Genomic DNA, 10,938 nt, shown 5'->3' with positions numbered 1-10,938 from the left:
ACGTAAGACTGGAGCGTCATCGTTGCGGTGGTGTAAATGCCATTAATGGGGGAAAACACTGCTCTCAAAATTTTGTTTGAGAAGTTTTGCCTGCATAATAGTCCCTATGTTGTGTTTGTTGCTTATGTTGTAAATTCTACCTATTTCCTAGTGAGTTGAGTATGCTAATATCAAATGTATTCAATGAAGGCTATTTTAGGATTGGCATAGGCTACAGTAGCTTATTCTACAGATGGTGTTCAATTTCTGAAGGCAAATGTCAGATTTTATGCGACATTTGTTGGCCAAGAAGTGTGACCAGCCTAATTCTCATGTCCTGTCTGTCAGTGTACTTTTTTTATAAAAACGCGCACTTAAGGCGCCACCTTGTGGTGGATGATGAGAATGATCTCTCCCTCTGGCCACAGAGAAATCAATTCCAGATCAATTCAATCTGTCAGAACATTAGTCTTTGAATAACCTAGGAAGTCTCTGCCTGAAATGAAGTTTGATTTTTAAAGTCAGCTTCAAAACAGAAGTCGATGACAGCCTGACTGAAGAGATGTCCTCAGATACAGCGTGTCCATGATCTTTACCTCTTCAGTTGACTGAGACATCACTGAAAGGTCAACCTCCATCTCTGCCAATGACTCCACCCTGCAGAGAGAGAGAGAGAGAGAGAGAGAGAGAGAGAGAGAGATTCCACCTGTCTCTCTATTCCCACTCTGTCAGTTGACCCGTCAAATCTCAGTTCAGTGGTACACTGCATTTGTCATCAATAAAAAATTCTGAATATGAAATGTCCAGAGCATGGAAACAAGATGGTTAACCTTTGTCCTTTGACACTTTCACACTACATAGGCTTTATTACACAGTAATAACTGGGGGGGGGGGGGGGGCTGGCTAACTCTGAGGTCTAAGGCACTAGAGGCGTCACTACAGACCCTGGTTTGATTCCAGGCTGTATCACAACCGGCTGTGATTTGTACTGCGCCCTATGGGACTCCCATTGGCCCAGCGTTGTCCGGGTTTGGTCGTCATTGTAAATAATTTCTTAACTGACTGGCCAAGTTAAATTTAAAAACACCAGTAGTTATAACCACGTAGGCTAGGCCTACACATTCACTACCAACCGTCTCCCCTTGCTTGCAGGCCTGGTATGGCTCAGCTCAGAGTCACTCTGTTAATATCTGTGACAGGCCGTCTCCCCTGCCTGCTGGCCTGGTGTGGCTCAGCTCAGTCACTCTGTTAATATCTATGGCAGGCCAACCATCTCCCCTGCCTGCTGGCCTGGTGTGGCTCAGCTCAGTCACCCTCAGTTATTATCCATGGCAGGCCAACCGTCTCCCCTGCCTGCTGGCCTGGTGTGGCTCAGCTCAGTCACCCTCAGTTATTATCCATGGCAGGCCAACTGTCTCCCCTGCCTGCTGGCCTGGTGTGGCTCAGCTCAGTCACTCTGTTATTATCCATGGCAGGTCAACCGTCTCCCCTGCCTGCTGGCCTGGTGTGGCTCAGCTCAGTCACTCTGTTATTATCCATGGCAGGCCAACCGTCTCCCCTGCCTGCTGTGGCTCAGCTCAGTCACTCTGTTATTATCCATGGCAGGCCAACCGTCTCCCCTGCCTGCTGGCCTGGTGTGGCTCAGCTCAGTCACCCTCAGTTATTATCCATGGCAGGCCAAAGGTCTCATTCCAGTGTTGCATTTGAACTACGTGACTGATTTAATAAGGGGATGTCAGAGAGAAAGAGGGCAGGGCTGCATGCAGCATTTTCACTCAAGCAAGCGTTGTGCTGAGTACCAAGTTACACTTGGCCCCACATCAAGAGCAGTTAAATCAATGTTGCTTTTCTGCTGCATGAATCAAATGAACTGCAGTGGCTGAGACATCTTAGTTTGTGAACTTAAATTAAGATATGAAGATTATTTCCTGAGTTAATGAACCACAGTTATTGAATTGACCCACAAGTGGGTATGATGCATACCGTCTGCCAAGTAACACTGCTTCTACTGTAGCCGAGATTTCCAGGCTTCTCCAAACGGTTAGACACTAGCTACGCAACACTACCTCTACTAAAGTGAGATAACATGGAGGGGAATATATAATCATATATGGGACAATGAATAACAACACTTCTCTCACATTCAAACTCTTGCATTTATTGTCTGTCATATCATAGCACATAAAGGTAGACCGTGGGAGTGTTGAGTCCAACGTAACATGCAACAAAATATATCAAAACTCCGTTCTGTGAGGAGACAGCCAGACTCCTCTTTCACACTGCGGACAGGTCAGGGGTTATAGGTCAGGGGTTATAGGTTAGAGGTACAGGCCCTCTGGTGTGCCCTCCTGTTTCTTGTACAGCACATTCTCCTTGGACTTCTTGAAGTCTTCGTTGGTGACCTTCATCCTGCGCTCTCTCAGAGCCATGAGGCCAGCCTCAGTACAGATGGCCTGAAGGATGAGAGGACAGGTTAGTCTCAGAAGATTATGGCTTTCAAATACAGACAGAAATGTAACAGAAAAAGGGCCCTGTTCAGACGGTTTCAAACTGTATCCTCGTCTCCATTTCTTTACAAATATCACTGATTTAACATGGTAAAATAGATGTAGTGGGAACATAGGAATGAGGGAGGAACAAAAGCTGTACTGTAAAAGTAAAGAGCTGTCACTAGAGGGCAGCACAGTCAAGTCAATGGGAGCTTGTGTTCCAAACATCATACTCCTCTGGTGTGCCTCGAGGCACTAATGTGTTCTACAGTCCTGTTTCCCCTAGGTAAATGTGTTCTACAGCCCTGTTTCCCCTAGGTAAATGTGTTCTACAGTCCTGTTTCCCCTAGGTAAATGTGTTCTACAGTCCCGTTTCCCCTAGGTAATGTGTTCTACAGCCCTGTTTCCCCTAGGTAAATGTGTTCTACAGCCCTGTTTCCCCTAGGTAAATGTGTTCTACAGCCCTGTTTCCCCTAGGTAAATGTGTTCTACAGCCCTGTTTCCCCTAGGTAAATGTGTTCTACAGCCCTGTTTCCCCTAGGTAAATGTGTTCTACAGCCCTGTTTCCCCTAGGTAAATGTGTTCTACAGCCCTGTTTCCCCTAGGTAAATGTGTTCTACAGCCCTGTTTCCCCTAGGTAATGTGTTCTACAGCCCTGTTTCCCCTAGGTAAATGTGTTCTACAGCCCTGTTTCCCCTAGGTAATGTGTTCTACAGCCCTGTTTCCCCTAGGTAATGTGTTCTACATCCCTGTTTCCCCTAGGTAATGTGTTCTACAGTCCAGTTTCCCCTAGGTAAATGTGTTCTACAGTCCCGTTTCCCCTAGGTAATGTGTTCTACATCCCTGTTTCCCCTAGGTAATGTGTTCTACAGTCCAGTTTCCCCTAGGTGGTTTTCAAACATCTGTAAGGCAACACTCAGAGCTAAAAAACACACAACATTCAATTGAAACCAATAGGGGTCAGTCATTTTTGGGCATGCACAGTGCTTGACTGGGGGGCCTACCTCATGTAAGTATTGGTAGTGGGAACCCTGGACAGTGCGTTTGAGATGGACTACATTACAGTCAGACTGCGCAGAACTACTAATGATCCTGCAAAAAAAGTGCATCTGGCCTACAGCGGTGGTGGTGGAGGAAACCCTGGCCAGCCATATTACCTTGATGTCAGCTCCTGATAGGTCATCTTTAGCTAAGATCAGGTCGTCCAGGGTGACGTCGTCTGCTACGGTCATCCTGCTGGTGTGGATGTTGAAGATCCTCCGCTTGGTCTTCTCATCAGGCAGGGGGAACTCGATCTTCCTGTCAATACGCCCTGGAAGAACCACATAACCAGGGGGTGAGGAGGGCATGGAACATCACAAAGAGAATGGCCGTTCGGTTCTACTCATTCCGATTCTAGAATAGAATACTTATTCAGATGGACTCAACAGTGTGTGGAGATAAAGGTTGCTTTGCTCAAATGGCTTCAGTGAATGTTGTTGCTTTTGATTTGAGTTGTGTAGAAGAGCTTTGAGAGCTCCATCTGTTGTTCACTAATGAAAAGGTCAAGATATGGAGTTCAGAATGAGGAAATTAAATCTGCATTCATTTTATAGTACAATCTCAATCCTCAATATACACCTTTATCCCTGCCCAAGTGTACAGCTCTATTGGTCCATTTATATATCAAAATGTCAAAATAGGCTCCATTTTTCAGATCCTGCTGAGAGCATCTTACCAGGCCTGATGAGGGCAGGGTCCAGAGTCTCTATCCTGTTGGTGGCCATGATCACCTTCACATCTCCTCTAGAGTCAAAACCATCCAGCTGGTTGAGAAGCTCCAGCAAAGTCCTCTGGATCTCCCGTTCTCCTCCAGAGTTAGAGTCATATCTGTGCGTGAGAGAAACACACAGTGGATAGTCCGAGTAGAGAAACAGTCCTGGGTTGTGTTCAATAGGGCACACAACTGAGGAAGATCTAAAAAGTTTTACAATGGAAAATAAACACGTGTCCAGGTAGTCCCTCTCCGTTTCAGTCTGTTTCCTTCCACTTCCGTGCCTAGTGAACACAACTCTGGAGCCCTGGTGTTACCAGTGGATTCAACTGGAAGTATTTTAGTACCTCTTAGTGCCGATGGCGTCTATCTCATCGATGAAGACGATGGATGGTGCGTGTTCCTCTGCCACCCTGAACAGCTCTCTGACCAGCTTGGGCCCGTCCCCCAGGTACTTCTGAATCAGCTCAGAGCCCACCACACGCAGGAACGTAGCTGACGTCTGGTTGGCCACCGCCTTGGCCAGCAGGGTCTTACCTAACACAGAGAGGCAAACAGAGACATCAGCAGAGACACGCAAACAGGCTCACACCGTTCATTACGTCATAGGATTTCAATGTCTGTTTGCCTGTACATACTGCTCGTTGCTATGCATGTCTCAGGGATTATGTACGTTGTTTTGGTGCTTCTTGTTGTGTAAACAGTTTTGAACAACTTTGGAAATAATTTCCTCTTGAATAACCAGGAACATTTTTCTAAAACAACTTAGCGTGGAAGAACGTGAATGGTTAAATATTGATCTAACTCACCAGTGCCAGGTGCTCCATAGAGGATGACTCCTTTAGGAGGCTTGATGCCCATCTCCTCATAGTACTCAGGGTGGGTGAGAGGCAGCTCCACGGACTCCTACAGTACAACATCAACTGTTATTATGGCAGTCACCATGAAATGTATAGTGTTAACGAACATGTGGAGTATAGTATGTCCCTCCCCTCTCAAGCTGTTTATACTGGTTAGTTACAGGGTAAAGACATGGTTATTACCACTGGTAGTTACTGTGTTACAGCTTGTAGTGTTAGAAAGTCTATGTAATGTAGTGTTATAGAGTGTGTTATGTAGGGTGATGCCCTCTGTTGTGCTGTTGTGCCTTGATCATGTGGATCTGGCTGTCCAGACCTCCTATGTCAGATAGCTGTGTTATAAAGGCTGTGGTCTTGTACCTTGATCTCCTGGATCTGGCTGTCCAGACCTCCTATGTCAGCATAGGTCTCCTGAGGGGCCTTCTCCACCTTCATCACCGTGACCAGGGGATCAGTGTCGTCCATCAGGACACCAATCACAGCATGGACCTAGAGAACAAACATGGAACAGAGTCAATCAACGTCACTCACACATCATAACATAAATACTTTTTCCCACACAATGGGGACTTTGGCTTAACACACTTATATTGTCAAAGATTAAAAACATAAAACATCTCGGATTACAATGCAATTAATTAATGTAAAAACTATTGACGACAACAAAAAGCCAAATTCAGAGGCTACATTCCTGACTATGGGTAGACAGTTCTCTTTACTTCGTGGTTTAGTACAGAGCAGATATAAACTCAGCAAAAAAAGAAACGTCCCTTTTTCAGGACCCTGTCTTTCAAAGATAATCCGGAAAAATCTAAATAACTTCACTGTAAAGGGTTTAAACACTGTTTCCCATGCCTGTTCAATTAACCATAAACAATTAATGAACATGCACTTGTGGAACGGTCGTTAAGACGCTAACAGCTTACAGACGGTAGGCAATTTAGGTCACATTTATGAAAACTTAGGACACTAAAGAGGCCTTTCTACTGAGTCTGAAAAACACCAAAAGAAAGATGCCCAGGGTCCCTGCTCATCTGCGTGAACATGCCTTAGGCATGCTGCAAGGAGGCATGAGGACTGCAGATGTGGCTAGGGCAATAAATTGCAATGTCCGTACTGTGAGACCGTCACGCATAAGACAGAGCTACAGGGAGACAGGACGGACAGCTGATCGTCCTCGCAGTGGCAGACCACATGTAACAACACCTGTACAGGATCGGTACATCTGAACATCACACCTGCTGGACAGGTACAGGATGGCAACAACAACTGCCAGGAACGCACAATCCCTCCATCAGTGCTCAGATTGTCTGCAATAGGCTGAGAGAGGCTGGACTGAGGGCTTGTAGGCCTGTTATAAGGCAGGTCCTCACCAGACATCACCGGCAACAACGTCTCCTATGGGCACAAACCCACAGTCACTGGACCAGACAGGACTGGCTCAAAGTGCTCTTCACTAACGAGTCGCGGTTTTGTCTCACCAGGGGTGATGGTCGGATTTGCGTTTATAGTCGAAGGAATGAGCGTTACACCGAGGCCTGTACTCTGGAGTGGTATCGACTTGGAGGTGGAGGGTCCGTCATGGTCTGGTGTATCACTGCCTCGTCGGACTGAGCTTGTTGTCATTGCAGGCAATCTCAACGCTGTGCGTTTTGGGGAAGACATCCTCCTCCCTCATGTGGTACCCTTCCTGCAGGCTCATCCTGACCTGACTCTCCAGCATGACAATGCCACCAGCCATACTGCTTGTTCTGTGCGTGATTTCCTGCAAGTCAGGAATGTCAGCGTTCTGCCACGGCCAGCGAAGAGCCCGGATCTCAATCCCATAGAGCACGTCTGGGACCTGTTGGATCGGAGGGTGAGGGCTAGGGCCATTCCCCCCTGAAATGTCCGGGAACTTGCAGGTGCCTTGGTAGAAGAGTGGGGTAACATCTCAAAGCAAGAACTGGCAAATCTGGTGCAGTCCATGAAGATATGATGCACTGCAGTACTTAATGCAGCTGGTGGCCACACCAGATACTGACTGTTACTTTTGATTTTGACCCCCCCTTTGTTCTAAGGTGTCATAAATGTGACCTTAATTGCCTACTGTCTGTAAGCTGAAAGTGTCTTAACGACCGTTCCACAGGTGCATGTTCATTAATTGTTTATGGTTCATTGAACAAGCATGGGAAACAGTGTTTAAACCCTTTACAATGAAGATCTGTGAAGTTACTTGGATTTTTACTAACAGGGTCCTGAAAAAGGGACATTTCTTTTTTTGCTGATTTTATATGTCAGTACCTTGTGGTTGAGTGGTACAGAGCAGATATGTCAGTACCTTGTGGTTGAGTGGTACAGAGCAGATATGTCAGTACCTTGTGGTTGAGTGGTACAGAGCAGATATGTCAGTACCTTGTGGTTGAGTGGTACAGAGCAGATATGTCAGTACCTTGTGGTTGAGTGGTACAGAGCAGATATGTCAGTACCTTGTGGTTGAGTGGTACAGAGCAGATATGTCAGTACCTTGTGGTTGAGTGGTACAGAGCAGATATGTCAGTACCTTGTGGTTGAGTGGTACAGAGCAGATATGTCAGTACCTTGTGGTTGAGTGGTACAGAGCAGATATGTCAGTACCTTGTGGTTGAGTGGTACAGAGCAGATATGTCAGTACCTTGTGGGTGAGTGATACAGAGCAGATATGTCAGTACCTTGTGGTTGAGTGATACAGAGCAGATATGTCAGTACCTTGTGGGTGAGTGATACAGAGCAGATATGTCAGTACCTTGTGGTTGAGTAGTACAGAGCAGCCGGGCTCCAGCAGGTCTTTGTCTACGAAGGAGAGGATGCTGACATAGTGCTCTGACCCTACTGACGTAGACACGATGGCATGGTTGTCATCAATGATCTCCTCCAGGTTCCCCACAGACATGGGTGTACCCCTCAGGTCATCCACCTTGGACCTCTCCTCCTGCAGAACAGACACAGGAAATACATGCAAAACAACTTATGAGTTGAATTGACATAGCCTAAGGCCTGTTTCTCAAGTAAATCAAGTGATTCATTATTATCCCGTGAAAAGGGAAATTAATTTAGCAAACAGACACGTGTGGTTGTCCCACCTAGCCATCTTAAGACGAATGCACTAACTAAGTGGCTCTGAATAAGAATGTAGGCTAAATTACAAAAAATATATATTTTTAAGTAAAATGTCCCACAGAGTTTACTGTATCAGTACTGTTTCTCCTTTAGTGGTTTCATCTGATAAACTACAGTAATATAGTATTATATATACACATACATACATACATACAATATGGTATTACAAACTCAGTGGACAGTTTATTACGTACACCCATCTAGTACCGGGTCGAACACCCCTTTACCTCCAGAACATCCTGAATTCTTTGTTGCATGGTAATGTGGCTCAATTGGTATCAAGGGACCTAGTGTGTGCCAGGTAAACATTCCCCACACCATTTCACCACCGCAACCAGACTGTACTGTTGACACCAGGCAAGACGGGGCCATGGACTCATCCTGCTTACGCCAAATCTTGACTCTGCCATCAACAGGAACCAGGATTTGTCGGACCAGGCTATGTTTTTCCCTCCTAAACTCTAGATACTGTCGTGGATAAAAAAGCCCAGGAGGCCGTTTCTGAGATACTGAAGACGACGCCCCTGGCAACGACGATCACGCCACGCTCAGAGTCACTTAGGTCACTCATTTTGACCATTCTAACGTGCAATCAAACAATAACTGAATGCCTGGATGCCTGTTTGCCTGCGGCCACGTGGCTCACTGTCTGTAGGAACTAACCATCTTCGTGAACAGGATGGTGTACCTAATAAAGTAATATATATCTGTAGTCAGTACCTCCTGTTTTTCCTCCAGCGGTTTCATCTGCTCCTGGTTCCTGATGAACTCCTCCTCCATCAGCAGGTAGTCTTTGATCCTCTCCTGCTTCAGCAGCTTCAGACGGCAGTGGGTGTGAGGGGTGACTGCATACGTCAGGGAGAAACACACATAGCATACGTCAGGGGGAAACACACATAGCATATGTCAGGGGGAAACACACATAGCATACGTCAGGGGGAAACACACATAGCATACGTCAGGGGGAAACACACACAGCATACGTCAGGGAGAAACACACACAGCATACGTCAGGGGGAAACACACATAGCATACGTCAGGGAGAAACACACACAGCATACGTCAGGGGGAAACACACATAGCATACGTCAGGGGGAAACACACATAGCATACGTCAGGGGGAAACACATAGCATACGTCAGGGGGAAACACACATAGCATACGTCAGGGGGAAACACATAGCATACGTCAGGGGGAAACACACATACGTCAGGGGTAGGCAACAGGCGGCCCAGGGACCAAAACCGGCCCACAAGTGATTATTTTTGTCCACCCAAAGTTTCTGGGGAGGTGGTGGTGTTAGTTTTGGTCTAAAAAGACTGACATCACCAAGAATTCCTAAAAAAAATGTGTTTAGGAAATCTGCTCCCAAGTATTCCCACGAATAAAAAGATGTGTTATGGCCCCCGCGGCTGAATCTATTTGCCTACCCTTGCCATACATTATGAATATTGTTTCTCTTGACAAGCGAGTGAGTAAGAAATTACAAAGCTAGAGTTGAGAATGACATACAGAAAAACACCAAGCTAGATATTGAGTTTATAGGTTATTTATAAAGATAACCATTTCCCTAAGTGATGGGACATTAGTTACGCTACCTAAAGGTAGCTTGCTGGCCGCATCTGGTCCCTTGCTCTTCTTCTTCCTCTTCCCAACTCTGGTGGGGATGGGAGGCTCATACTTCTTCTTCTTGTCCTGTTGGCATATGATATGGTGACATGTTTTGTGGCAGTAGAATAATGCAGGTTAACACAGAAATCTGAAAGATCCAGCTGGTAGCTATAGAGATGGCGTTGTCAGAGGCTCTGATTGTTGCGATGTCATGCTCACCTTGTCATCCTTCTTGCCTCCACCAGGTCCATGGCCCCCACTTTGGCTTTGACCCTGAAATCATAAACAGACATTAGCTACATATCCTGGAGGTAGAATCAATCAATCGAGGCACCTTGAATCGGGCTTATTGTTGGTAACGTTAGACTTTATTAGCTAGCTGACATCTTTAGTTTATTTAAGTGCGATTCGTAATTGCCGCTATGTATTTCCTGATCGGCGAATCAACATGCTAGCTAGTTAGCTATCGGCAAACTGAACGCTGTAACGTTATTCAACGTAAGAGTTAACAGCTAGCTAACGTTAGCTAGCTAGCTATGGTAGCTGACAATAATGAGGGTTTTATACAACGAAGGCGTTTAAAAAAAATGTAACAAATACATAAAATCGTGTTTTATGTATAAATTTAAAAGCTACATCTTTAATATTAAGCTACAAAATCCGGTAAATCCTTGTAATATCTTATCAAAACATGAGCCAGAAAGAAATCTGCTTGCTCACTCACCATTGTTGCGTGTCGCTCTAAATTGACGTCACTACGATGAATAAGGGATCTGGCATGAAAACTTTACGAGGCTTCGTTGATCTTCTTCTTCGATGGGGTATAAAGGGAGTTGGCATCCAATTTGAATGGTGCATTACCGCTACCAGCTGGGCGGGGTATTGAATAAGAAACATTGCAGGAAAGGGGGAAAACGATATCATACAAAATTAAACACATCAACTAAGAAAACCCACTTCTTCAAATCACAGTCCACTCCAAAATACATCCCTACACAGGCTCAGAGGTCTGTGATGACGGAACATTCACTAACAGGATTTCTTTCACGGCCTCGGCTGTGAAATCACAAAGACCCCAAAACGTTCAGCGGCATTCACAATGATTCAA

The 10,938-nt window shown here is 45.7% G+C and overlaps 1 protein-coding gene across 1 annotated transcript; it reads right to left on the bottom strand.

The window, feature by feature from the left end:
- Positions 1-2,116: 2,116 nt before the first annotated feature.
- LOC139407375 (26S proteasome regulatory subunit 4-like) lies at positions 2,117-10,650 on the bottom strand. Its single transcript, XM_071151102.1, has 11 exons — positions 10,555-10,650; positions 10,050-10,103; positions 9,818-9,914; positions 8,940-9,064; positions 7,846-8,031; positions 5,442-5,570; positions 5,031-5,127; positions 4,569-4,758; positions 4,186-4,337; positions 3,626-3,780; positions 2,117-2,432 (listed from the first exon to the last, which is right to left on the bottom strand). The coding sequence occupies exons 1-11, from the start codon at positions 10,555-10,557 to the stop codon at positions 2,298-2,300; spliced, it is 1,323 nt and encodes a 440-aa protein (XP_071007203.1). The 5' UTR covers positions 10,558-10,650; the 3' UTR covers positions 2,117-2,297.
- Between the last annotated feature and the right edge of the window lie 288 nt (positions 10,651-10,938).

This window comes from Oncorhynchus clarkii, chromosome 4 (genome assembly GCF_045791955.1).
Source record: "Oncorhynchus clarkii lewisi isolate Uvic-CL-2024 chromosome 4, UVic_Ocla_1.0, whole genome shotgun sequence".
NCBI lineage: Eukaryota > Metazoa > Chordata > Actinopteri > Salmoniformes > Salmonidae > Oncorhynchus > Oncorhynchus clarkii.
Note: the sequence above shows the minus strand (reverse complement) of the source record. Positions and strands in the feature narration are given on the sequence as shown.